Consider the following 27,054-nt stretch of genomic DNA (forward strand, 5'->3'; position numbering starts at 1 on the left):
CTCAATAGCTTCCAATGACGCCCTTTTTTCACACACAGAATGTCTGAGTTCTTCTGTGTGTCAGTGTATTTTTTGTCTTCCCCCCTTCCCCCTGTAATGCCTGATGGCGAAGTGCGTACCTGGATAAAGATAAAGATAAAGAGTAGATATCAGTGTCATAACGCGTGACTGCATGCCATATTGAACGCATGCCGGTTGTTTGGCATATCGTTGGCATATAGCATGTCCTCGTTGGTAAAGGACTTTTGAAAACGAGGAACCCGTGACACGCTCTAGCGAAAACTAAAGACTGAACAAATGCTTCCTAGGCTTTACATAAGGAAAGAGAAAAAAATGAATCAGACAGCGCTTAACATCTTGAGAATGTGGTACGAACAATCACATCACTCTCGAGCGCACTCTTTCATGATTCAACCCAGGGCTCCCGGATTACTTTTCCTTAAAATACATAAAATATAGACGTTGCGAGCTTACATATCGAAATGTTAGTTGGCATTTGTGGTGCGGTGACACAAGCTCAAGTTTTTGTCGAGACGTTTAGGCTGTGCAGTACAACAAATTGATCGTTGTTCAAAACGTGCGACTTGCTGAATGTAATATTCGTCCCACTGATTACGGTGCTCATTCGGATGGAACTAGGCACAGGAGGAAATAGAATCTACGTCCCAGACGCTCAGAAGGAGATTTTACCGGCGAGTGGTTGTACGATATCTCGCTTCCCGTCTGCCCGTCCTTTATTGTTCCTTACTCCATATTTACCATGCCTATCATTAACCGGCTCGCCTGAATACTTGCTTGAACTTGCTTCTCGACTGCGTGAAGAACCCCATCGACATAGAATAAATAGTCGTACGGTGCTGAATAAATTTTTCTTTTACAGCATTGAACAAATAATCATCATACAATGAACTAGGATGATAAGTGCCTATATAGTAATATATAAATATTTCATTTATATTAATTTTATTGTTCTAAAATCGTGCATTTCGGGTCTTTACATATTGTAGAAAATAATGGTGCACACTTACATAAAGAACTCAAGATTCAATTAAAGGTACACAAGTCGTGCGCTCTCAGCGCATTCCTGAAACCATTCGTATTGCTAGAGTAACAATGACATAAGCTATCTTCTTTCACAGAGTAGTCGATAGTTATCGACATATATGGTGTATCAGACCTCATATGTACCCCGCTCTCACTGCGTTAAAATAATTGGTTTTTAAATATTGTTGCTTGAGGCGCCAAAGAAATCACAAACTGTCATATATTGTAGTCAACATCCAAGGTCGTCCTTGCATTGATTGTATTAACTTTTCTACTAATATCACGTATCTGTCTTGTTTTTAATATAGCACTTGCTCCATACATGCATGGTTAGTGTACTGACCATGAGGGCACCGCTCCCAAGCCGTACAGCGATAGGATGTATCGAATACAAAAAGAAGGTCAGAAAAGAAAGTACACACTACTTCATTAATCGAGACAGATAGCAAACACAAGGCTAGAAATGTATAAAACAAAGTGAGCTGACTAACGAGGCAGCGGTTGAAAAAAGACAAGGAGGCAACAAAAGGAAGCTTCCGAATAGAGAAGAGCAAAAACCGGAATAAATCAAGTTAATAAGTAAATTCACCCTCAGGACAAATCGGATTACACGGACACGGGACAAGACACCAAAGTGAAATAAGAAAGGTAACGCTAAACGTAAGCTTGTAGACCGAAAGCAGGGAGTAAATATTTAAAGAAGGGGCGCATATTTAAACATCGGGAGCCAACGGGAAAGCTTTGGGCCGCGCTCAAGTTTAGCGGGAGAGAGTTTTGCCGCTCTAGTCTTTCCCTCTTTCCCACAAAAAAAAATATTATTTGGTGAAGCGCTGAAAACGTTTAAGTTCGCTCTAATTGACGGAACCAACAATCTCTGTGTTGTCTTCAATCAGCAGTCGAGCAGTGCTTTGGACTTAGAAAGTCTTCAGCGACTAATTTGACGTTGTTTGCTATTGCCAGTATGCTAGTTCTCCACAGGAAAAAGGTTTTGGTGTACGACAATTCAAAGCAGAGAAGGATAGTGTGTTTGCCAAAGTTGGAGGGTGTGCTGTGATTAGCCGCCCGATCGGTATGCGCTCCGCCCGTCACCCAGGGAGTTACACACTGCAACGAGAAGACAGCGAATGGGTTTAGTGTACCTCTCGGTTGCCCATCGTCGAGAGCCGGTAGTCCGGGTCCGCCGACTCTTGTTGTCGCCCGTCGATCAGAGCTCACAGTCGGGGTCCGTGTCATTAGCAATCATTTTCGATCTGCTGTTTTGGCTATGTAACCATGACTTGGCATCTGCGCGTCACTCTTTCATTTTTTATTTATGCATTCACATGAAAATAGTTCAGGCCCGATTGTTAGCCAATGAAATAGAGGCATGTTTACCAAACGAAAATATGCAGATATGCACCCGCATGCGAAAAGCAACTCAAGAATTTATAGATTTAGAACAGGAAATATTTCCACTTATACATAACAATTCAGAAATTAACCTTTTGTGAAAAACCTGGAGAGCACAGCATACGTCGTGCGTGCACTATGCGCGGAACATAATTTGATATGCTCCGTCACAGAGACCTTTGTTTTCTTTATTATGTGGTGCACACACGAGACATCTTGTGCTTCCTATGATTATCAGCATTCAAGAAAATATTAGATATATTCAGTACCAGTGGCGTCGGGGGATCCGTCGGGCAGCTACGCTTCATCGTACGGGAGTCAGCAGCCTAAAGCAGGCTCCCAAAAATCATACTTACTCCAGCCATGTTGAATTTACTTCAGACTGGGGACGAGAAGAATCATCAAACCGTAGACGATGCATAAATTAGAGTGGGCGGCGTCTGAAACTCAGCTAACTTGCTTATTTAGTCCACCTCCTTATACAAACTCAATATCATGGTAATCACCACCAACACAAAAGAACGAATCCTATGCACTTCAAGAACTTCAAGAACCAATTATTCCGTCGCACAGTGTAAGAATTTGGACAACCTTACAGGTCGGTGCGGTAAGAAAACGTCCGTCCTCTTTCAATCTTGAACAAAGGGATCTCTCTCCTCTTCTGTTCTAATCACAGTTCCCACTTCTCCTTCAAAAGACGCCCTCCCCACCTACAACCCCAAGAAAAACACCGAAACAGCCTTCGGGAAAATTGGAATTTACAGTCATTTTAGACAATCACACTTTTAATTGTCCATAATGAGTGTAAAAAAGAATATTTTTTGCTGTGTTTTGGTTCCTGACATTTGTTGGCCCGAAGACCGTTTCGGTATTTTTTTTTTCTTATGGTAGTAGGGGGAGAGGTCGCCTTTTGAATCAGAAGCGGGGACTGTGTTTGGAATCGAAGGGGAAAGAGATTGCTTTGTTCACTTTTGAAAGAGGATGGATGTTGACTTACCTCGTTGACATGTAAGGTTGTCCACATCCTTACATTGCGTGGTAACGACTGTGGCGCTTAAATTCTATAAACTTCGTCCTTTGTTTTGGAGCAGATATCCTTGAGATTAAAAAATATCAAAACGTAGAAAAGACTATGTCTCTTCCACGTTTTGATATATTTTCTCTACCCCAGTCTCAGGGAAATTCAACACGGGCAATAATCACAACCTCGCCTGCCCAATTAGCGTATTTACTCCAGCTGTTTACGATGCCGATCGCCTCCACGTGGTGCCCAGTAAAAGCAGTAGTGTTGCGCTTAACGTGGTCCAGGGATAGATGCGCCATGCGTCATTCTGTACATGAAAAGCTTCATAAGCTTCGTAGCCTATTTGTTTCCTGTTATAGGCTCTATATGCTCGAGGTTGTCATTGCCTGTGGTCACACTTTTTCCTTTTTTATTTCGAGCGTATTACTTTTACGTTAAATCAAAGTTTTAACGGCACTCTGACTTTAAATAATAACAATAACGCAACGAAAAGCTAACGTTATATAAGAAAATCAAATACAATATGGTTTTTTTCTTGCAGGCCTCATCTCATAAATAAACGCACTTGGTTGGCCACAGCCCACAACAATCTTTAAGACGAAAGACAACCGACAACTTCGCTAAAAGTGCGATATTGTACGTTACTTTACTAAAAACTTTATTACTTTATTTAGTATAGGGTACCGTAGTCAAGACAAACTATACTGTGGCTCATGACTTTTCAGTACCGCATAATATGAATATTAGCAAACGTGAACTTCAATATTATTATTGAAAATATGTTTCAACTGGTTAATACTTGATAACTCAAATCTTTGCCACTATATGCTTCGCCAACTTATAAACACTAAGACGCCACAGTCAAATTCATTTTTTGAGCAAGAAATAACATGCTTAACTGCGACATGGAGATAAAGTTTAACTCCTACAAATTGGAAAAGGTGTAATCTTCAAAGTTCCTGGGTGTATGGTAGCATGAACACCTGTACTGGAGAACTCATGTGTCTAAGTTGTCTATAAAAATCTCCAGATCAATTGGCACAATACGCAAATTAAGATATTTATTGCCAACATGGCTCAAGTGCCAATTATAATATGCACTTGTTCACTCTTATTTATATCACTGCTCATTGGCTTGGGGTACGACAAATAAAAATAACCTTGAAAAACTTCTAGTGCTACAGGAAAAAAAAAGCGATCCGATCCATGGAGTGTGACTTATAATGATCACACAACTGCTTATTTAAAAAAAGCAAAAAAAAAAAATCGCTTGTTTACTACACAGAAGTTAATAATTTTGAACGTTGCAAAAGTCATCTATCATTTTCTCCAAATTGACACGGAGTCGTTTCACACCCAATTTCCCTAAAGAGAAACTCACTACAATTCAAGACGTGTAAAATATGCTAAAGGTGAAACACGCACGAGCTATTGCAAACGACACGACTCAAGGCTGTATCGCGTAATCCGTTCTCTACTTGAAAACGCAGTGTTTCTAAACTGTCACATCATATTCTGTGGAACTGCCTTTCGCCGTATAGTACGGCAAAAGTTTTTTTTTTTTTTTAGACGACATGTTTTCACTTACAGCACAACTCCTTTAAATGTTACAAACAAACGTGCTCCGATTGATTTATTTGCATGTGGAAGTTTTTATTCTCTAGAACTTCCTGGTAAACGGTGATTACAAACAAAAAACTATTTCTTTTTTTACATGCGTAGCTCGTAAAAGCGCAGCATGAGCACGTTACAACCTTTGTGAATAGTTTGAACGACCTGCCGATGAGATGAAGAATTCCTTCAGGCATGTTCCGCCCTTGGCGGTGTCAGCTCCAACACCATATCTGCGAGCGACATGAGCATTCTCTTGGTCTTGCCGTGGTGATGTTGTTAAGTTATAGGCAATGGGGGGGATTACGTCCAGGTCACGAGTTCGATGTAGGTCTCTGACCGTAGGCTGGTGTCGGTGCTGTGGAGTTGAGTTCGGTAGGGAATCGAAGAGCACTTAGAACTTCTGCGAAACATGCTCGTTCCTAATTGTCTGTAGTTGTGGAATAAAGCTTTCGCCTTTATTCATTTATCCTCGTAATCAACAAGTTTCTTTCCTTTTAACGACACAACTGTGTATTGCCTAACTAATTAACATATATAACACACGACCACCACAGCGACAAGACCAATATAATGCTAGCGTCGCACGCAGATATCTCTCCAACGATCTCAAGTGAATTCCGGACGGATTGACGTCAAGCCCCTTCGGGAGGCAGGAGACTTGACAGGACCTCTCGAGATCTGGCCGACAACGGATATCCAACGCCTTTGCGCTGCCCAGCCTTCTTAGATTGACCCACGCTGCTCACCCTAGCGCTGCTTGAAATTTTTTTGTTCTATTCCTACATAAACAATGAAATTGAAAGGGATGGCAAACCGGTCGACATGTTAGAATCAAACGGGTGGCAAACTTGTCGACCCATTTGGATCAAACGTTTTATTGGATACGGGTAACCGTACGAAGCGATACCCGTTTGATGCGGTTCACGTCTGATGCGGTACCGGTTTGATACGGTACCTCTATGATGCGCTACCCATTTGATGCGGTAGCTGTTTAATGCGGTAGCCGTTTAATGCAGTATACGTTTGATACGTTACCCGTTTGATACGGGCGCCCGTTCAACCTGGGAAGGGCCCACACAATTAAAAGCGCACTTTAATATTTAAGCAAATCATTTGTTAGCCCATATACTGTCTGGAAGGTTGGATATTTTAAACTTATATACGATTCCTGGAACTTAATTACCATATTTAAAACATGAAGTAAACACGTAGAAAAAATTCAAAAGCACCTAAGCACTTCTTACGAGTTCTGAATGCGAGAAAATTAATGTACAATCAAATTCCACTGACTGCAGACGTGGACGGCCACTTTTCGCTGCTGTCGCGGTTGCGGCCGCCGACGATACAGATGCCTCAGGCACCGCGATGTTCCTTGGTGCTGCCGAGAGGAGCAGAAGGGAGTGCGGCTTTGCGTCTCGCAGACAGAACAAAAAATTCCCGCTCTCCCCCCTCCCGCCTCAGCTAGCTGATGTTGCAAGAGGCTGTTTTGTCGTTGAGAATACTTTGCCTTGCAAACGCATGTGGAGCCGCCCCAGGACTCGGCGCACCGCCCGCGCAGCTTCGCAATTTTCCCGGCGTCTGTTGGCAATCTCCGATCGCCGGCGGTACGTCGTCGCGACTTGAATGCGACTATTTTATGAACTCTCGCGAACATGAATCCCCGTGTGCGGCCACTTATTCCTGCCGCGCCATTGCCTCATGTTTTTAATTTCAAGTGCCTCGTGTCAGACGCGTCGCGGCGGTGACGCATCTCCCACAGCCGCATCGACACCGTCCGGAAGTACTGACGACGGACCCGCACTCGCCCATCTGCGAAGATCCTTGAAGAAGGAAAGTCCCCCCAAGGCCTTCTGAGACGTCTCCTATTTTTTTATGGTAGGAGGAAGATATGTGGGGCCAACTTCGGGATCGAAAGTGTTGGCCCAGGTTGCCCGCGTGCCCAATCGTCATTGGTCATTTACACCGCAAGGATGCCAAAGGCAATAGGCCACATCAGCGGCGCTTCGACGCTGATAAAAGGCAGTCGCAGCATATGCAAGGTATACAACGAGGTAGAGGGGCTTAGAGCGATAAACCGGGGTTCCGGTCTGCACTCGAAAGTGACCCCCATAAGGAGGCTGCCATTGTACGCAAATTTGACCACACGTCACATGACCAAACCAAATACGTGACGTCAGAGGAAAGATGGCAGCGCCCATGCAGCGGCTGGCCTCAGCTGGGCCGGAGCTTGTCGGATGCTTTGTTGGTTGTCGTTCGTCTCGGCGAGTTGATTTCAGACGCGGAAGCCGTCATATGAGGCCGGTCGAAAGCGAGTTCAGAGTTCAGCGTGGTGTTTGACGTAGGTATAACGTGAAAATACGGAGAAACGGTGTGCATTTTGCTGGTGACCGACCGGGATATTGCCACGGAAGAGACAATCTGACCTACGTTGCTCGGACCTCGGATTGATTCGGATACCGCTAGGATAAAATTTAAGGCGACGTTTCTGTGCTCTCGTTGACCATCGGAATCTTCGAGGTTTGCAGTGAAGCGTGTGCAATATATTTGGATACACAGTTTAGCGACGGAAATTGCGTGAGTCGTGCTTGGCGGTGTGCAATCGCGGTGCAGCTTCGATCAAATGACCGAGGGCTCACTTCGGTTGTGCGGCGCACCGGAAGGCTGCCTTGAAGCTGGTAGTTCCCGTGCCGTGCTGAATGATGCTGTGCTGCTTACAAATTGTTCCGGCGTAGAAGTGCACTTTCACGGAGCTCAGGTGTGCGGCGCACCGAAGAGCTGCCTTCAAGCTGGTAGTTCCTGTGCCATGCTTTAGGTGATGCTGTGCTGCTTCCGAAATTGTTCCGGCGTAGACGTGCACTTTCACAGAGCACAGGTGTTGCAGTTGGTATTGATCCCGCTGGTCTGTCGCACGTTTCGTCAACACAAACGTTTCATCCACACTCGTTACGCGAATAGCAAGCTGTCCGGACATTTCACCGAGCGTGTTACGTACCCAGCTCACGCCGCTTTGTGGCAACAGTCTGCAGTGGCTCATTACCAGAAAAGTGGTCCCACATCCATTTCAGTTCAGTTTGTCCACGGCAGTCGCCAAACTCCGAAGAAGAGGATTTATTCCGACAGAATCCCACTAAAGCAATGCAGCTTCTTCAGTGGTCAGGATAGATTCTCTTCTGCTAGTTTTGTTATACTGTCACAGATCCTTGTTCCAGTCCTATCTTCTATCGATATTCACTATTCTGGGACACTGCAGGTCATGCTCAGCTGTAATCGTATGTACAGGTGGAGGTGCTGGGCACTTTACCCGTAGCCCTTCACTCTGTGTGAACCCGGCGGCTCTTCAGCCGAGTTACCCTATAATGGGACACGGCTGGCGGACTATTCTGCGTCTTATACCCCTGTCGAGCCGTAGGCAAAGTCCTGACCCGAGCCTGGCAGAACAACCGCAAGACGACCGAGTACCACAAGGAGTAACCTCGGAAATACACCACGAAGCACCTGAAATCCGAGCCAGTTGCTGCTACCAGGAAAAACCACCGGAATTCGGTCTCCTGTCAGAAAATCCGAAGCTGACTAAGCCAACAATGACAAACCTGTAGCAGCAAACCGTGTCCCCTCCCACCATTGTTTGCATGCCCGTCGCAAATCACACTCCCACGCTTTTTCACGCAAGCTGTATGAAGACGTCAAGGACTGGATTGAACAATATGACAGTGTCGCCCGCCACATTGGGTGGACAGACAACCAGCTCCTGCAGAACCTATACTTCTCGTGGAAGCAACTGCCGGCGCTGGTCTGAGAACCATGGATCCTCCTTAACGTCATGGGAAGTTTGCAAGATCAAGCTGAAGCGCGCATCCGTCAGCCAACATCAACGAAAGAGAGCCGCATTCTTGATTCTGTCCAGGACACTGCCCTAATGAGAGCGCCACCACACTCGTGGAGGATGTTTTGCGCTTGATCGAGCGCCCACGTCCACGCCCATGCCAACCTTGATGCTACAGAAGACAAGAACCTAAGAATCCCATGCGCCTCACGTGAGGGACAACACCTTCGGCAGCCTTGTCTGCAACCCCCCAACAACAGTCGAAGTGTTCATATCACTGAGGCTTCCAACATGAAATGTGCACTGCATGCCCGAGCCTGCCACTATGAACAACTTCCCGGCGTCTCGACACTCGAGTTGTCCAGCTACTACTTCGACGCCAGCCTCCCAGGCATCCACGACGTTGTCTGGGAGGAGATCAGGAAGCTACTTCCTGCCATCAGTTGCCCGGCTTTTATTTTGATTGCCGAGATTGTTTCGGAACAAGTTTGACAGGTATTTCAACCGAGACTTCTGCGAGAGGAGCGGCATCTGACAAACCAAGGGCAACTTACGCCACAATGGCAGGACGACCGCCACCGGCTGCCCCTTAGTATTCAATGCCAATTCAATGAGACACTCTAACGCCGAAGCATTCCTGACGTCATGTGTAGGACTGTGCTCAACAAAGTACACCGAGGGAAACGTAGGTGATGCGAATGTGCGACCAAAAACCACTTTGCTACCCCTGCATGAAACCGACCATGTCTACCAAAGCAGCCCGTACCAATGAATTGGTCGGCGAGGGTTCGTGCCAAACGACCCTCGATTATGTCTCGAGGAGCGACCACGGGAGATTAAGGATTACCTTCGGCGACCTTTGTCCCTGATGCCGAAGGTGCTGAATCGAAGATTCTGAATCCCTGATTACCCCAAAGCTCCTCATGTCCATCACCTCAACAAGAGGTAAGCACGACAAAGCAGGTGAGCGGCGATGCAGTGACAGTGGATTTGGTGTCGGTTGTCGTCCAAGGACAATACCTAAACATTTGGTGACACCAATTTTCTGTGTCCACTCCACGAAGCACACAATTTCCAACTTTGAGGGAGAATGCCCCTGAGTGACTTGAAGGAATAGAATGGTTGGTTGCTCTCAAAAGTGAACTGCAAGCATCACCAGACTTGGATAGCAAACAAAAATTGTTGCCAGCTTTCAAGTCAAAAGTACAGCAAAAGGCACAGCCACGTAAGCAATACATGCCCGAGCTTGCTACATTGATGCCGAAAACTACCAGGAAGATTTTCGGATTAGAAGCCAGCCCTGCAGCTTCAGTGCACATGACATATGATTACAAGACAGCATCAGTCGGTCAAAGTTGCCACTCGACCAAACTGAACACCGACGTGCCAGGAGCGTCATCCGACAACAAGGTCCACAGGTACTACGACTGAACGCCTGACACGAGACTGTCGCAGAAAGAACTCGTTATGGAACCATTTACTAAGAATCAATAATTATGTAATCAAGTGGAAATAAACACATTTGATACACTAACCAGATAAACATATTTCCGCTTGCTTTCATGCCTTGAGAGTCTACACACCGAGAATTGTGTCCATTGCAGGCTCTGGACCTTACGAGGACACTCGCTTCTCTGACCCTTCAATATTAATTAAGGGGTCATACCAGACTGGCAGACTTCTTGCAAGGGGCTGTACTCGTTCAACCTTTCCTGAACATGTGGTGCATCCGAAAACCAACTCCAGTGATGTGAAAATGTTATTTATTAATTTATTCCTTCCAGGAGCCTTCGTAGGCATCGCAGAGAGGATACTTAAAACTACACACATGATAATAGCATTAACGCACACTGCTGTAACTTGTTAATTGGAAAAACAAACACACCTCTGAGCATATAGTTTAATAGTATGTGTTGATGCATTGTTATATAGCATGACACTTCCTATATGTATGACACAATAGACCCTTTGCAGAACCTTATCAAGCAACACAACCGTCACCATTTTTTTCGGCGCAAAGCACACAAATGGGCCCCAGTTCACGTCGAACGCCAATGCAGCATTCGAGTCCAATAGGTGCTGAGCCGAATTCACAGGGATGGCGGACATAACATTCTTGTCGAACAAATACCCAAAGTATGAAAGCCTGGGGTAATTACAGTAGTAGCTACTGTAATTTGTTTCATCAGAATTTGGCAGACGGCAAAGGCTACGGTCTCGGTGAGTCAATACACACATTGGAGAGAGGCACATGACAGCATATCACCAGAGTGCTCGTCTGCACAGATTTGTCACACACCTTCGCTCCGTCTCTCTGATTGGCTCGAGGGGGCTGTGACGGTTGGCCTTTTCCAAGTTACGGTGATGCGAAGTATAGACAGCCCATACTTTTAAAAAGAGTCTATTGAAGAGACCGAAAGGAATGGTAGTCAACATTTTTCAACAAGACTGATCTCCAGGAAAGGGATGAACACAAATATGAATCATCTTATCCAGGTAATTAGAACAATTAAATAATTGACCGACTAATACAATGCACTCTTGATGGAAAAGAGTATAGCTGCAATAAATCCTAGAAAAAAGAAAAAATGCGCAGTTAATCTATGCATGCACCAAAACAGTTGTTCTTATAGAAAGTCGAATAGCTTTGAAGCAGGTGCCAGCAACGATTTATTCTTCCCCATACTCAATAAAACGCCAACCTCGTAGCTGAAAATAAGGGTGCACTTCGCACTCACACACACACCAAAAAAAAAGGAAGAAAAGCGATCGAATGTAGAATCGTGGATTAGCACAAAAGGTTAAAATCGCAGGAGCTTCCTCGCTAAAAGTTGCTATGGTTGTTCGGTGACGGAGGGCTGAAACAACTTCCCTTAGGCCCTAACCCGACGTATACATTTCGCGTAGATTCTCAGATATTTCAACGTTCAAACAAAGCTTAGAGAATGCGAAAATTTCATGTTAAAAGCACTCAAAGTTCTATCGATCCTCGGACACATCCCGGAATCCAAGCACCGCTACGGCGATGCAGAGCTGATGCTGTCTCACAGGCGTTAATATCCAGATGATCCAGAGCGATCTTGCGCAAAAACGGTATAAAGTCTCATTCCTTCATATTTTCAAATTATACCTGCGTCAGCGAGCACGAAGAAGCCCGAAGTCGTCGGAAAGCAGCTGCACATCACGGCTACCGCGCACCGAACAAATTCGCATCCGCCAGCTCTGGGCGCTGCCATCTTACCTGTGACGTCACGGCTCTTGGGAGGTCACGTGACGAGTGGTCACATTTGCGTAAAATATGGCGGCAACCGGGGGGGTGCCACTTCCGAACTTCCGGTTTATCACTCTAAGCCCCTCTACCTCGTTGAAGGTATATATGTACAGATGGTAGCGAAACTTGGGCCAAAACACGGTACAAAACAATTTGCCAGCGACATCAACCAGGAGGGTCACGTGGTTACGGTGCGTTTGAAGCGCGACTAGGAGACGTTATGGCAAACTATATACAAATAAAATAACTTTAATTTAAATTATACTAAATTGTATTTTTAAATTTTGTATGTTGTTATTAGTGGTCGTAAATAAGGTTTATCGCGCTCGAGAAAGCTGAAATAGCTTTTATTACTACAATTATTCTAACTTGCCCTTGGCGCCCTCTGTACTGCACGAGCAACAAGGCTGGCTTTTAATAGCGATAAATTGCAGAGGCATCGTGCTGCACGAAGAGGCAGGTTCTTGTTGTCCGTCTGCTTGCTTCTTTTAGGTCTCCACGTGCTTTTTGAATCGTTCTACCGTCACTTCAAATAGTTTGAAAAGTTTCGTTCGCTCAGCCTGATTACGCAAGTTACGTGCGCAGGAGCGTAATATCAGCGTGATATAGGAACAGTCACCTTCGTGCGGTTGGACGCTACTGCGTCCGACGGGCTCAACGTCCTTCGTGACAATGAGCTCAACACGTTATGCAACGAGGCGTTGCTCCGTGGAAAAATGCCGAAGTGACAACCGCACGGCTGGCGTCTCGCTGCACCGGTTTCCTGTCGACACTCGAAGGTGAGATTTTGTTCCTGTCAGTGAGGTGCCTGCTGTGTTGTGGCCATGCCCCCCTTGTAAAATGTTCTCTTAACTGTTGTTAGTTTTCGCTGACTTTGCAGCGTTGTTCGCGCTCATTACGAAAGCGCCCAGGATATTTGAATTTACCTGAACCGATTTGCCCCTCAGGAGTATGGGGTCATACTCATCGACGCTCTAATCAAGGATGCAACACGACATAGATACATTTAAAAGCCTCTGCACTAAAGGCTCATGTTTATCTTTTTGTGTTTCATACAGAGAGTTTTGCTCACTAATCTGTGAATGTCCTCGCTCCGATTTGCTTTGGTGTGTGCACATATTGGCTACATTTGCTCTTTGCAAGTACGCAAGACACTTAGATAGCACCGCGCTTTATCCGCAGGCGTGAAGCATGGGTTGGGTTCTCCAACAACCGGGGCCTACAGGGGAAGACTCCATGGCAGCTACGAAACATGGTTGTTTGCTCTTTACATTTCAAGGCGTCAGCTTTCTGCGGCCTGGATACCTACGCCACAATGCACTGCCGACTGTGCTTGCCCCTGAAGGTGACCAGACCACTAGACCTTCCGACGCGCTTTCAGAATAACCATGTCAAGGCCCACTGATTAGGGAAATAGTTAGCACATGGGCCCGAAAAATTGCTTTTGTGGACTTATAACATTTATGCAATTTCACAGAAACGACACGTGGCGAAGTTTCAAGCGAGAGCTGTACAGTTTCTGCAGTGGTAAATGGTGAGCTTTTTCGCTGTACCTACCATAAAGAGGCAGCAAATGCCGTCACCACTGTGTTAGTTCATGTTCTTCATCACTTGAGCATTTTGCTACAGAATAAAGTGTGCTTGGACAAATGTGGGGAATCAGATAGGAGTCATTGATTGAGTCTCATTCCAGGCCCCATTTACTACATTTTCAACCTCAGGTGAGTAAGCGACTCCAATATGGGCCCACAGACCTGCATTGTCCACGTTGACAAGCAGCTTTCGGAAATGAAGCTGTCCTTGAAATAAAGCTATTTCCCTTTTCCGATGTTAAATATAAGCGAATTGGGGGAGAAATTCAACCGCTACTCTTTCACTAATTTCATATTAAATTTGCAGGAAGGAGTTCTCCAGCCCCACCGACCTACCGATACCCGGGCCGCTCGGACTCCCAGAGTTCCTGTGGCATTCCTGACGACCAGTTTTCCGAAATGGAACTGTTCTTAGAAGAAGGTGATTTTTATTTTCAGATTTTAAAATAGGAGAATCAACCAAGAATTCAACCGCTACTCCTTCAATAACTTTGTGTTAAATATGCAGGGAGGAGTTCTCTATCTTCATCGAGCTGCACATCCTCCAGCCGCCCAGACTCGCGGAGTTCCTGTGGCATTCCTGACGACCAGTCTTCCGAAATGGAACTGTCCTTAGAAGAAGGTGACTTTTATTTTCAGATTTTAAAATAGGAGAATCAACCAAGAATTCAACCGCTATTCCTTCAATAACTTTGTGTTAAATATGCAGGGAGGAGTTCTCTATCTTCATCGAGCTGCACATCCTCCAGCCGCCCAGACTCGCGGAGTTCCTGTGGCATTCCTGACGTACGGTCTTCAGAAATCGAGCTGTCACTGGAAGAAGGTGATTTTTTTTAATAGGAGAATCAACCAAGAATTCAACCGCTACTCCTTCAATAACTTTGTGTTAAACATGCAGGGAGAAGTTCTCCACCTTCATCGAGCTGCACATCCTCCAGCCGCCCAGACTCGCGGAGTTCCTGCGACATTCCTGACGTACGGTCTTCCGAAATCGAGCTGTCACTGGAAGAAGGTGATTGTTTTTTTTAATACGAGAATCAACTAGGAATTTAACCGCTATGCCTTCAATAACTTCATGTTAAATTTGCAGGGTGGAGTTCTCCAACTTCATTGACCTGCACATACTCCAGCCGCCCAGACTCGCAGAGTTCCTGTGGCATTCCTGACGACCAGTCTTCCGAAATCGGGCTGTCCCTGGAAGAAGGTAATTTCTTTTTCTCATTTTCAGATGTTAAAAAAGTAGAATGAATCTGAAATTCAACCACTAATTCACTGTTTTCACATTACCTTCGCAGAGGGATGTTCGTCAGCTTCATGGGACCACACATATTCCTGTCTCCCACTAGAGAACAGTCCACTGGAGGCTCATGGTAAGTGATGGGAGAGCAGGGCGTTTCTGCGCGCCTTGTTGCTCTGACTTTTTTGTGTTTTTTTGCTCTTACTACAGGTATTGTAACAGCACTTTCTATTTTTTCTATTTATTTTGAAGCTGATCATAGCTACGCCCTTCCTCAAAATGCTGTTCCTGCTCACGAGTCCAGCGGAGACATGGCTGACATGGCGCCGTCGATTTATGGACCGTCACCTGAGGACTCTCTCTCTAGCAGTGCCGGTGTACTTTCTCACAGAGGTAAGTGCTCTTTCATTTTACCTCTTGCACCTTTTTGTTTTGTATTGTTAAAGTGCACAAATTAGTCGCCGAACATAAACAACCAAGGCTAGTTATAGGTATCAGATGACTTGAAGATACTAAAATTTATTCTGAAAGTTGGCGGTACATACAAGGGTACATATAGCACTATGTCACAGAACACAAGGCCGGATGGCAGCCAGCTACAAACTGGAGTCAGTTGAAAATCCACCATTTATTTGTGCTTCACAATATTATATTTAAAGTAATGTATACAAAATGTTCATAAAGTTTCACAGACGAACCACCAAAACGCCTGAATGGGTTTCACTGAATGGTAATGCAATAATCTTTTCGCAAAGCCTCGTGTAAGGCAGCATTTTTTATAGCTAGCTAAAAACTGCCTGGGCCATACGTGCATGATGCTAACCTTATTAAAATTTGATTTGCACGTATGTAGTACGTTATCAAACTTTTCACTGTACCTGGTTTTAAAAAAAAATTGTGCAACTTGACAAGGAATGCAAGTTCTTATTGGCCACCATTTACATATATATAAACATTTTTACGGTTTACTGATCTGGGTGATTTGTCACCTTGCAGCATCAAGCAAGGCCCGCAGCACTGACAAGAGAAAGATGGACGCACTGAGGGCCAAGGTACGACAGGTCCGAGAACAAAACAAGAGGCTGCAAAGAAGGCTGCAACGACAGCGTCAGATGGGGACTGTTGCTGAAGTTGTTGAGAGTGTCCGCATTCATGTTTCTCCAGCTGTCGCTGCACTCGTTGAGGCCCAGCTTAGGATGAGGGATGTGAGCCGGTTTGGTCGACGGTGGTGCAGCCAGAACAAGTCTTTGGCTTTGGGCCTCTACTTTCATAGCCCAAAAGGCTATAAGTATTGTAGACGACTGCTTCGGTTGCCATCAGTCCGATCACTGCAGCTGTGGCTTCAGCGTGTTCCACTGAGAGTTGGATTTTACCCCGAAATTTTCGAGCTGGTAAAGAGGCGAGCGACTTCTTTTTCACGAGCCGATCGAGCCTGCAGCATAGTGTTTGATGAGATGCATATTAAAAAAGAGCTCTCATACAACCCCTCATCTGACAGGTTTGAAGGACTTGAAGAGTATAGTAATGGTGTGCAAGGTGCGAACCTATCAAACAAGGCTCTTGTGTTTATGGCAAAAGGAATTCGAACACCATGGAAGCAGCCACTTGGCTACTTTTTCGCTCATAAAGGCACACCTACGAATGTATTACAAGATCTTCTTTTCCAGTGCTACAGCCTCCTTGTGGATGCTGGCCTGGAGCCAGTAGCTGTGGTATGTGATCAGGGGAGCCAAAACATCTCCCTTTTTCAAGCCTTATAACCCCCGAGAAGCCTTACATAGATGTCAACGGCAAACCTCTTTTTTTCCTCTTTGATGCTCCGCACCTCCTGAAGTGCCTAAGAAACATGCTATTTAAGTATGACTTCAAGGTTTGTGATCAAGTAGTAAAAAGCTCGTACATAAAGGAAGCTTATGAAAAGGACCGGAAACTTGAGATCCGTTCGATGCCCAAGCTGAACGCAAAGCACTTTGATTTGACGTTCTGCTCAGAGATGTCGGTGAAACTAGCGGCCCAAGTTTTTAGCAACCATTGTGCTGCTGCAATGTATGCCTTCGTAACGTTCCAGCAATTGCCAGCTGCAGCTATTCACACAGCGAGATTCGTTGAAAGAATCGACCGTCTCTTTGACAGCCTAAATAGCTCCCACAAATCGGCGAAAACGCCCTTCGCCTCTGCGATGCATAATGGCTCTGTCCATGAAGAGTTTTTCAAAGAATGCATTGAAGTTTTTGAAACCCTGCAAGTACTCGGATGTAGACGGCAGCCAAACTGCATTCGTGGCTTTTGCTTAACAATGAGGTCTCTGATGATGCTCTGCAATCACCTCACAGTTAATTTTGGTTTCACCTACATTTTAACCCGCCACTTAAACCAGGATACGCTTGAAAACACCTTTGCTATTCTACGTTCGAAGTCTGGAGCAAACGCAAACTCTACTTCTCGTCAGTTTCAGGCAGCGTTCAGACATCTTTTGGTAAGCAACTTGTTCAAGCTGACTGAAAAATCAAACTGTGCTGAGGACATGATGTCTCTCCTTGCTACTCTTCCGGTAGGCCTATCGGCACCCTCTGCTTCTCTACCCTTGGGAAGCTCAGTTTTCCTTAGCGCAGCAGACGAGTCGCCCTTAAACTACCCTTCGGCCATGGTAGCGAACAACATGGTTTATTTTTCTGGGTGGCTTGCGACAAGATTTTTGAAGGGTCATTCTTGTGTCGGGACATCTCAGCGATGTGAGCTGAAGAAAGAAAATGCATGTTTTTCTGAAGGAAACCAAGTTTTACTGTACTTGAGTGTGAAAGGCACTGCTGACTCGGACTTTGGAAACCTGTCAGTTCCCTCCCCTTCCTTCACATCATTCGTTGAGGCATGTGAGCGTGTTTTCGAGGCGAGGATCAACAACCTTATTTCAAAGGAGGGCATAGGGCGCACTCTTTGTGTACTTTTTCATCAGGAGGTCCAAAAGTCTCTTGTTGTGTGTGACAACAATGTGTATGACGACTTGTTTTCTCTGTTTGCAAGAGTCAGGCTACACTGGTTTGCACGAAAAAAAAAACACTGAACTTGTTGATGCATCAGCAAGGTGTAAAACTAGGCAGCACGTGCAAAGGCTAAGCTCTTGAGACTACACAGCGTACATTTTAAAAGAAGTATATGTGCTTTCCTAGCCTTTCGTATGGTATAAAATACTATTTTCGTTTGCTCGATATTTTTCAACGTGTCTCGAAAAAATCTGGCGGGCGCACAATTTCGCGATCTAGAACAATATTTATTGCTTTCATATCCTTGGACTGAGTCATTTTTTGCGAGGTTTTTCAACCTGTGAAATTATTAAATTTTAGGTCATCGCGAAAGTCAAGGTGCTTACTGTGCTTTGGGTTACTGACTGCTCATGTCGTTTTGTCACTGAATTAAACCTGTGGTTTTAGGGTCCGACGAAACACTGGCCTATTACCCGCAGCGTACTGGAGGGCACCAAAATTATTTACGCGTAATGGGAGGTTACAGAGTACACAGCACCATCATACTCAAGTTAGAAAGTTTTCTGGATTATGGTACCTTGCCAAAGAACGGCAAAATCGGCTGTTATTTTCGTTGAACACAGCTTTCCTCCAAACACTTTGAATTTTTTTTATATTGATGGCTGTCTATAAATTGACAATGTCCACACAACAGGCAACCAATTGTACAGTGTGTTACGTGCTATCCTGTCATAATGTGCCTTGTGTATTGATCTAGTTTTGTTCCACCTTAAAACTAGGTATGATTGTATGCTTCTGACGAGCGTTCTGGTTCAGTGATTGTAAGCAGTTTTAAGTGAATAAAATGTTAGTGTAACATTGGACTGCATTTGAGTTACTGTTGCGTATCTTCAACGCTAACACACTCGAGAAACGTTATTGTTATTCACTTTGTTTGTGAGGTCAATCACCTTAAAGCCGCTCCTACATTTCGGAAAAGCTGAAGAAAAAAGCAAAAGTCGTTCTGTGGGATGAAGAAAAAATATTCTCGTAGTGAGCTGCCTAAAAAAGGCGGCCGCATACAAAAATTAAATTATTTTCGCGCAGATTTAAGAGTCCAAACGGGGTGGGGTAAATTCAACATAAAAAAACCGAGACTGCAGGCAAGAAGGACAACACACTAAAAGAAGTCAAACATAGCTTGGCACAGCTTTGTTTGAGATTTTTTAGTACCAGAAAGCTTTGAGGCTTTTTTTAGAAATCGGGATTGCAGGCAAAAAGGACGATCGTCCTTTTTGCCTGCAGTCTCGGTTTCTTGTTATATTTAATTTTCGCGCCAAACAATACATCAAAGTGACGTCACGTTTTTGGTTTTTTTTCGGAAGTGACGTAACTTCCTGTTTATTTTTTGTTCCGCCGGAAATGCTATCACGACACATAGATGGCGCTAGCGAAGCCCCATGAGCCGCCATTTTTTCGACACGTGGGGTTCTATGGAAGCTTCGCTACCATATGTACATATACCTTGGCATATGCGCAGAAGTTGTTGGGATAGCGGCGAAGGTGATAGCAGTCATTAAATATCTACGTGCTGTTGAACCAGTGCGTTGTATTGTTCTCCGAGATGGGTAGCCGCAAACGGTGCCTGTGCTGCCGCTCTGTATTTCATTACCAAACGGACTCACTGCGTAATGAGCGCGCCGTTTTATTAAACTGGTGCAGTTTGACTGTCACTGGAAACGCACTTGAGCGAAATGGTCGCTTGTTTAAACAAACGGATGATCCACTTGCCGAAACGAGTGGTTAGTTTGCCCAAACGAGTGATTCGTTTGCCCAAGCGAGTAAAGAGTTTGCCCAAACGAGTTACCCGTTTGCCCATGCCGGGGACCGGTGTGGCTCAAACGGATGGCCCGTTTTACAAGCCTGTGGTCAGTATGGCTAAACTGTTGCCAGTATAAAGCAGTTTACCTTCATGCAGGAGACAAATCATTTTTCGGTAGGGATTCACACGCGCGTTCCTTTTTCTTCTGTTTGCGATCAACCATGGCGAGATCCTCCACGAAATATATTGATAAGTATCCAAAGATACCCTAAAACTCACTGACATTCAGTAGGGTCCCTTGCCCTTACCGTCCCGACGCAAAAATATGCTGAATTATAAATCATGCAATATAACAATGTACCTAGACAGGCATATGATATTATCACGGGTGGGGACCAAAAAACAATAAATAAGCAGGAAGAAATAAACGTTTAATGTGGCGAACTTGTGCCAAAAATAAAAGGGTAGAAACGATAACAGAGCGTCGCGGGGCGTCGAAGTCGGCGTAGCAGCTGAGTCGAACGCTGGGGCGTAAACTGAACTGAATGATAAAGGTTTAATTAATGACGAGGTTTCCTCGGAGATTGCAGTGACCACGGCTCGCGCCTGAAGCTCCTCGACGTGACCCACGATGATAGCCTTCGTTAGGTGCTGCGGCTCCTCTCGAAAGTTGGTCACAATAACAGTTGTACGTCCTTCTTGGAGATCCGTTACGCCTCTTGCGACACCAATTCCTTTTTCGAGGAGCAGTTGGACGCTGTCTTCCTGAAGATCTTCATCGTGCATGGCTGCGTCGGTTATAGCGGTGACGAAAAGACTCGACCGCGGGGGTAGGTTCACATGGTCGGCGATAACTCGGATAGCGGTTGTCGTCGTGTTGGTCTCCACCGGCGGCAGGACAGGCTTTCGCAGCCTCAACTGATCTGCCGCGAGGTCGATGACGGTGCCATACTCGCAGAGAAAGTCCATTGCGAAGATAACGCCCCTCGAACAGCCTTGCAGAACGACGAACTTCGCAGGGCATGTCTCACCATGGATCTCGACGCGAGCAGTGCATCTCCCGACTGGTGTAATGAGGTGTCCTTCGGCGGTTCTTATTTGTGGTCCATCCCACAGCGTTATGACTTTTCGAAGGCGGCGGGAGAGCGTCCCACTCCGGACTGAGTAGTCTGCTCCGGTGTCCACGAGTGCCGATGCGTCGAGGCAGTCAATCACAATGTTCAGGTTGTTGGACACCGATGCAGGAGCGTCGTTGTGATGCGTGGCGTCGGGAGAGTGGGAGCGCTCCGTCGTTCTTGGAGGCTCTCGACGTCGGTCGTCTCCTGGACTTGATCTTGAATCACTTTCCTTTAAGGAGACTCGATACGGCGACTGGTGGACAGGGAGTGCGTCGTCGTTAGTAATAATGCGATGTTTCGCCAGTGGTGTTTGCCGAACTTTCGATGTCGTGGCAAAACAGTCACTGTATTCTGCGAGGAGATCAAACAGTTGACGGCGCTTCGGGACTGGGAGCTCGGGGTCGATGTCGAGCGGCGGTGGCATCGTGCTCTTCTGCTGTGGCGATTCGTCAGCACTACAGAGCATTAGCGAGACTGACTCGAGAAGGTCGCGGGTAGCTGCTTATCTACCGTGCGTCACTATCTCGAAAGTTCAGCAAAGAAGGCTCGAGCTTCGCGTGCTCGGGGCGAGGATGAACTGGCACTTTCGAGAATAACAAAGGAGAGGGAAAGTTACGTCTGGTGCGAGAATGAACGGGAATCTTCTAGAAGACCGTGACCAAGCGTTGCTTTCTCGGCTCTGCGGGCGGCAATATCACAATCATTGCCAGAGCAGCAAAAGCATCCTAAACACATCAAACACGACTGGGCTAATCCCCCCACGTTGTCAATTCCCTTAATATATTGAGCTAAAATGTGTACTCTACTAAATGCAAGATCCACCTCAACGACATACTCTTTTAAACTTTTATTTGTGTCTGTAACGCAAGGGCTGATGGTCGGTCTGGACTATGAATTCTTTTCAATGCAGATATAAATGGAATTTCCCAATTGCCCAGACCAACGGCGGAGCTTCCCTATCTATGTTTGGAGAGCTAGATTTTTATGGGCAGCAGCCAGGACTCGTGCCCGTTACTTAACAATTGTAATGGATTACATTTACAAATTACCAAGCATAAAATGTAATGGATTAGCGTTACAAATTACTTGCACTGAAAAGTAACGGATAACTCTACTTGTTACCTTATAAATTACTTTTCCGTTACTTTTTCCGTACACTTATTCAGAAATTTATAAAAACAATTTTGATATTTAAAAAAAAAAATGTCCTGCAACACTACTTTTCATTCCCAATACCCTCGTATTATGGTAGTCCTTGTGAAGATAAAATTCTGTATTTAAGAGAAAGAGCGTAGGTGCACTCCGCTCACCCGTAAGCTGAGAAGCCACCGAAAGCTGCGACCACACCCTCGATCCCGCTAGCTTATGGCCTCCGGAGACAATCCCTGGAATTGAGCAGACAAAGCTAGCGGTGCGCATGCTCAGTAGTAGCGTCTACCTCCGCTACGAGATTCCGAGCTAAAGAAGCGATCTACGAAAGATCCCTTTTGACTCGAGTGTTTCGCCTGTTATTCACAAGAAAAGAAAAAAAAAAACTTGGTTCTAACGTTTAAATATAGCCAATGCAGAATCCAGGTGTCCCAGCTTACCTTGATGTGTTTCTGTAGATTAGAGTTTGTTATTGTTGCTGATAACAATGTGCGTTTTTTTTTTGGAAAGCAGAGTATGCACTAAAACTCTAGGTTTCCGTTCTCTTTAATGATCTTAATATTGAACATGTCATTAAGGAATGGCCATGGAGGCGACGGACACTCCATGACCGAAAACTCGACCGGTCAGAGAAAAACTGGCGGTTACGGGTCATCGATCGTTCATCGGTTCTTGCGTTCATACCAATATTCGTGGAGGGCAAGGGAGGTGAGGGCATAGAGAGCGAGAGAAGGGGTGTCCATCGGTCTCGCAAACAATACAGGAACACACCACTTTTACGCGTTCTCTCTCTCTCTTTCTCACTGTCAGCACTCCTTAGATGGCCTAACCCCCTACCCCCCCCCCCCCCCCCCCTTTATGTTGATAGTTGACTGTAAAAAGAGGAGTGAACTAAACCACCATGTCCAGGAAATTACACTAAAAGAAGTATCGTCCGTACCCTCAAAACGGTTCTCTTAGCCTCGCGCCGGGCGTCTTTCACTCGTGCCTGAGGAACGTGCTAGAATAAAGCAGCGTTTCCGTGCAGGTGGCGGGAGACGTCGAAGAGGTTTGAAAGGGTGAGACGGCGTAAAAATCAAAAACAAATAGTGAGAAGAAGAAAAACACGATGGAGGGAGACAGACAGCCTACTCGGCGTTGTCTAACTTCATCTTTGTCTTTTGTACACTTGCACATGCCTTCCCCGTTTCTCTAGTGGTTCCAGTGACCGGTCATACAAAAAAACGTATTTTCTTTTTAGCTATTCTCCACTTCTTGATGTTTTCTATTTTTCGGAATTTTTTCTCTTTATGCTGCTGAATGTTCTGCAAGTATTGACCCAGTTACTGTATTATGCTCATATTTTTAAAAAATAACGAGTAATTAAAGTAGTTCATTACCAATATTTTGTAACAAAATTTTGTCACAACTTACTTTTGAAAAAAGTAACGCGGCAATTACAAAATTACTTGAAAAGTAACAAACTACATGTTATCCGTTACTTGTAACGGATTTCTCCCCAAGTCTTGCAGAGCCCACGCAATGAGGGGCAAGAGCGACGAGTGTTTTTGCAATTACATAGCTTCCAGAGAGCGGTCTCACGCGTGTGTTTAAAGTAGAAACATTCTCGTGATATCCTGTTCCTTAAGAATTGGTCAAACTCAAAGAGCTCGCTTCAACTCCTGGGCTAGCTTACTCGAAGCTGCTTAACTTTAACCGCGGCAGAAAGGCGCATTTTTTACGAGGAACATTCTTGTGCCACGGTACCGGCTTGGAAGACACAGCGAAAAAACACGGCGGTGTCCATCCCAGTGAGCGTCACTCGCTTTGGAATTATTATGCCGTAGTCGCTGCACTATCAGATCCGTTTGTCAGCAACGAATGTTGCAGGGGGCTTTCACTTTATCTTACCTTAATCAAACCACAAAGCATGAGCAATGACCTCGTCCCATTTTTATATCGTGATCCAATTTATGCCGTTCCTAAACCTAAAAAAGCGCGGTAATTGTCTACACGGCGTATTTGGAATCCCAGTGATTGTCTTGGCTCGATCAACCGAGCATTGTAGCCACACATAAGTAGGCTACATTACAATTTTACTGGAGCTGAAGTAGTCGATTTTGATTTTCTAAAAAAGGGTTTACGCAGAGTTATTACATTCTGGCAAACCATGCTGCCGCTGACAGTGTGCCTCCCGCCTTTCACTGCCGCCAGTTCTTGGCAAATGCGTGCAAGCAGCTAAGCAACAATAAAATCTACCTGATAAAAATCCAACTAGAAAAATTTCGTCCAGGTAAATTAGGATAATTTAGAATTTCTAGTCCAACAACATTTGCATTCCCTATGACGTTTTGTAGGCTCTTGGAGAAAAAAAATTAGGGTGCTTCATTGACTCCCATCGTACGTTTTGTCTCTTGTTTAGTTTTATAAAATTTATAAAAAAAAACATTAATAATTGTATAGTTACCTGAGTCAAGTATAATAGGGAATGCACGCTACCAAATTTCGTATGCATCTAACCTATTACTGAATTCTCCCACTTTCCCTGAGAGATAATTAAATCTTCATTTCTTGCCGTGCAAAGGCCGCTTCGCTGTAGTATAACAAATACTGCAGAGAAGAGAACTTTACAATTTAGATATTGCCTTTAGGTAAAGGATATTTTCCGATTTTACTTTTTTTTTAATATTGCAGTTTTTAGGCTGGAATTTTAACAGGAGGGTTAAGTGCTGCAATTAAAGCTGGCTGGCAAAAACAAACAATGCCAACAAGTTCCATAGCAATAAAAGGAAATATTTACACCGTGACAAAATTAATTTAGATGGTAGGAAAATAACGAAAACGACGGGCACGTGACAAGAGGGACTTTCAGTAAACTTTTACCGCGTTCGGCGTACCACACTACCGGAGCTTATGAAGCATGTATTCGAGAGCTCGCCCCGTGGTCACCGTATCACCCGGGCGCGAGCTTAAAAGCTTGGTTCGAAGGTTCTTGTAGTGCGGCACGCAGAACATGGCAAATGATTGCTGAAAGTGCCTACTGCTAGTAATTCTATTCTAATTGTGTAATGTTAGCGAAAAAAGGAATACATAACGCAATTATTATAACTACTCAATGTGTTATACGCCATAAATCTAGAAAAAATTGGGCGATTGGACCTGGCTTTTGAGATGACAAACGCTGCATGCAATTATCAAGAAATTACACACCGAACGTGTCAAGAAACCCAAGATTGCCATTACCATGCCAATTCGACATGATTGGAATCAAGAGATGCGCCGAAAATTTTGTTGTACATGTGTGTGGCGTTGAATCCGATCAGCTGCCAAACAGTATAGGGGTGAGGTGAGTTCACGCGACTCATTTGATGCTGCCATTTACTGAAGCCAGGTTGTACTTAGCCATCAGTTTTAAGAAATTGACGTCTTGATTGCCCGGCGCCAGGTCGGATACTACCAACTCTAAATCATGTGGCGTGCCGAGTGGAGGCCGTCAGGATAGATTTGCTTATCTTTTTGATCCGTTCCACGACTCGTGGCTTGTGGGATTACTGGTCAACCACGTCGACACGTCTTAGGCTTTGGTTATTCCTTTTTGTGTTTTCTTGCTTAAACACTTAAGAAAGAATTGAACAAACAGACAGTGACAAACTCCATGCTCATTTATCAGTGGGAATATTGCACGTCCGCGTTATTTATTCGGCCGTTATAAATGTGCTGTCATCCCCGCTTTCCAATTCATTTGTTGCTGAGTTAACTCTGACTCTGCCGCTCTCGAGTATCGGGTGTTGCTGCGCATATTATGTGAGTTATACCTGCCGATATACCTCCTAAACTTGCGCGTGAGCTCGGCTCGAGCACACCAGAGCCCAGTTTGTTGTTGTTGTCGATCCTGTTTTGTTCAGAGAAAAGGGCTTTATTAAAAGTGGTCACCAGAAAAACTATAGAAAAAAAAACTCAAACCAAAAAATTAGGAAAAAATAGAAATTGTTCCCATAACGTTTTATGCAGAAACAGCTTGGAAACGAATACGTCATGCTGTACATTATTTTAGATCGGACTGAACAAAAAAGAGACCTGCACGCTTGGACATAACATTTTATGAATAGTCTATCATTCCTCAGTACACTATTAGACAATTAATCGACACTATTACAATGGTTATTTAAGCTTACCTAAGCATTAATGGAGAGAAAATCGCGTGACCATTTTAGTTTATTCCCACCATTGCTTGGTTTTACGCTATAACGAAACTGCAGAATGAAAAAAAAAAAAGAAAACTAATGCCCGACGTAATCGCGCGCCCAAGTAGTGGTTGATTAATACATACTTCGTTTCAGCTTAAGATCTGGCGCAACCGAAGCTGTGATCTACTTTGACCAACCAAGAAGCGTCAAAAGCTCAAGTCACTGGGCCTTTTCCGTTTATGATCGGTTTAGTGATGACAGAACACGTGCAGAAACTTGACGAACGCCATGATGGCGCGCTTTGGATGCTGTCTGATTAAATCCATCAACTCGTAGCGTCAGTTGCATCCGTACTTAAGCTAAAACAAAGTACACGTCTCATTAAAATTTTTTTTTTTTAATATAACGATTACGACCACATACAACAAAAAACTGCCGCTCGACCGCAGATACGGATTTCTCATTTCTGCGAGTGTTCCATACAAACGATGTTCGCAGGTTGAGACGTTTTCAGCCTCTGTTGTCTGGTCATGATCCGGAATTTAGCGAAAAATTAAACGATATATACTTACTTTAATGTCAAAAAAAAAGATTAAATTTTCGCTTTGTTCTTCGACCGACTAAGCTTTCTGTCAACTTGCGAGGGCACATTGAGGTTGTGCGTGAAAATGTTCGTTTCACCAGTGAGCTTGCGATGTGTCACACTCTTGCAGTGTTTGATACAGTCAGGGCATTGGTTGCGTGGGAAATCAAAATGGAGACTAGATCTCTCGCCGGCGACAAATCACAGCTAAAGGCATTCAGGTTTTTGCTGACCCAGTCTTGTCGGTGGTAGAACATGGCTA

General features: G+C 44.8%; 1 protein-coding gene and 1 pseudogene across 1 annotated transcript; both read left to right on the plus strand.

Annotated features, from left to right (window-relative positions):
- The window catches only part of LOC115330034, a 108,489-nt pseudogene extending 94,349 nt beyond the window's left edge, over positions 1 to 14,140 (plus strand).
- Positions 14,141 to 14,649: 509 nt separating this feature from the next.
- Positions 14,650 to 16,498, plus strand: LOC121045499. Its single transcript, XM_042292208.1, has 6 exons — positions 14,650 to 14,737; positions 14,848 to 14,961; positions 15,053 to 15,127; positions 15,247 to 15,387; positions 15,991 to 16,199; positions 16,493 to 16,498. Exons 1-6 carry the CDS (start codon positions 14,650 to 14,652, stop codon positions 16,496 to 16,498), a joined length of 633 nt encoding a protein of 210 aa, XP_042148142.1.
- The last annotated feature ends 10,556 nt before the right edge of the window (positions 16,499 to 27,054 follow it).

This window comes from Ixodes scapularis, unplaced genomic scaffold (assembly GCF_016920785.2).
Source record: "Ixodes scapularis isolate PalLabHiFi unplaced genomic scaffold, ASM1692078v2 PGA_scaffold39__5_contigs__length_11793443, whole genome shotgun sequence".
Lineage (NCBI taxonomy): Eukaryota > Metazoa > Arthropoda > Arachnida > Ixodida > Ixodidae > Ixodes > Ixodes scapularis.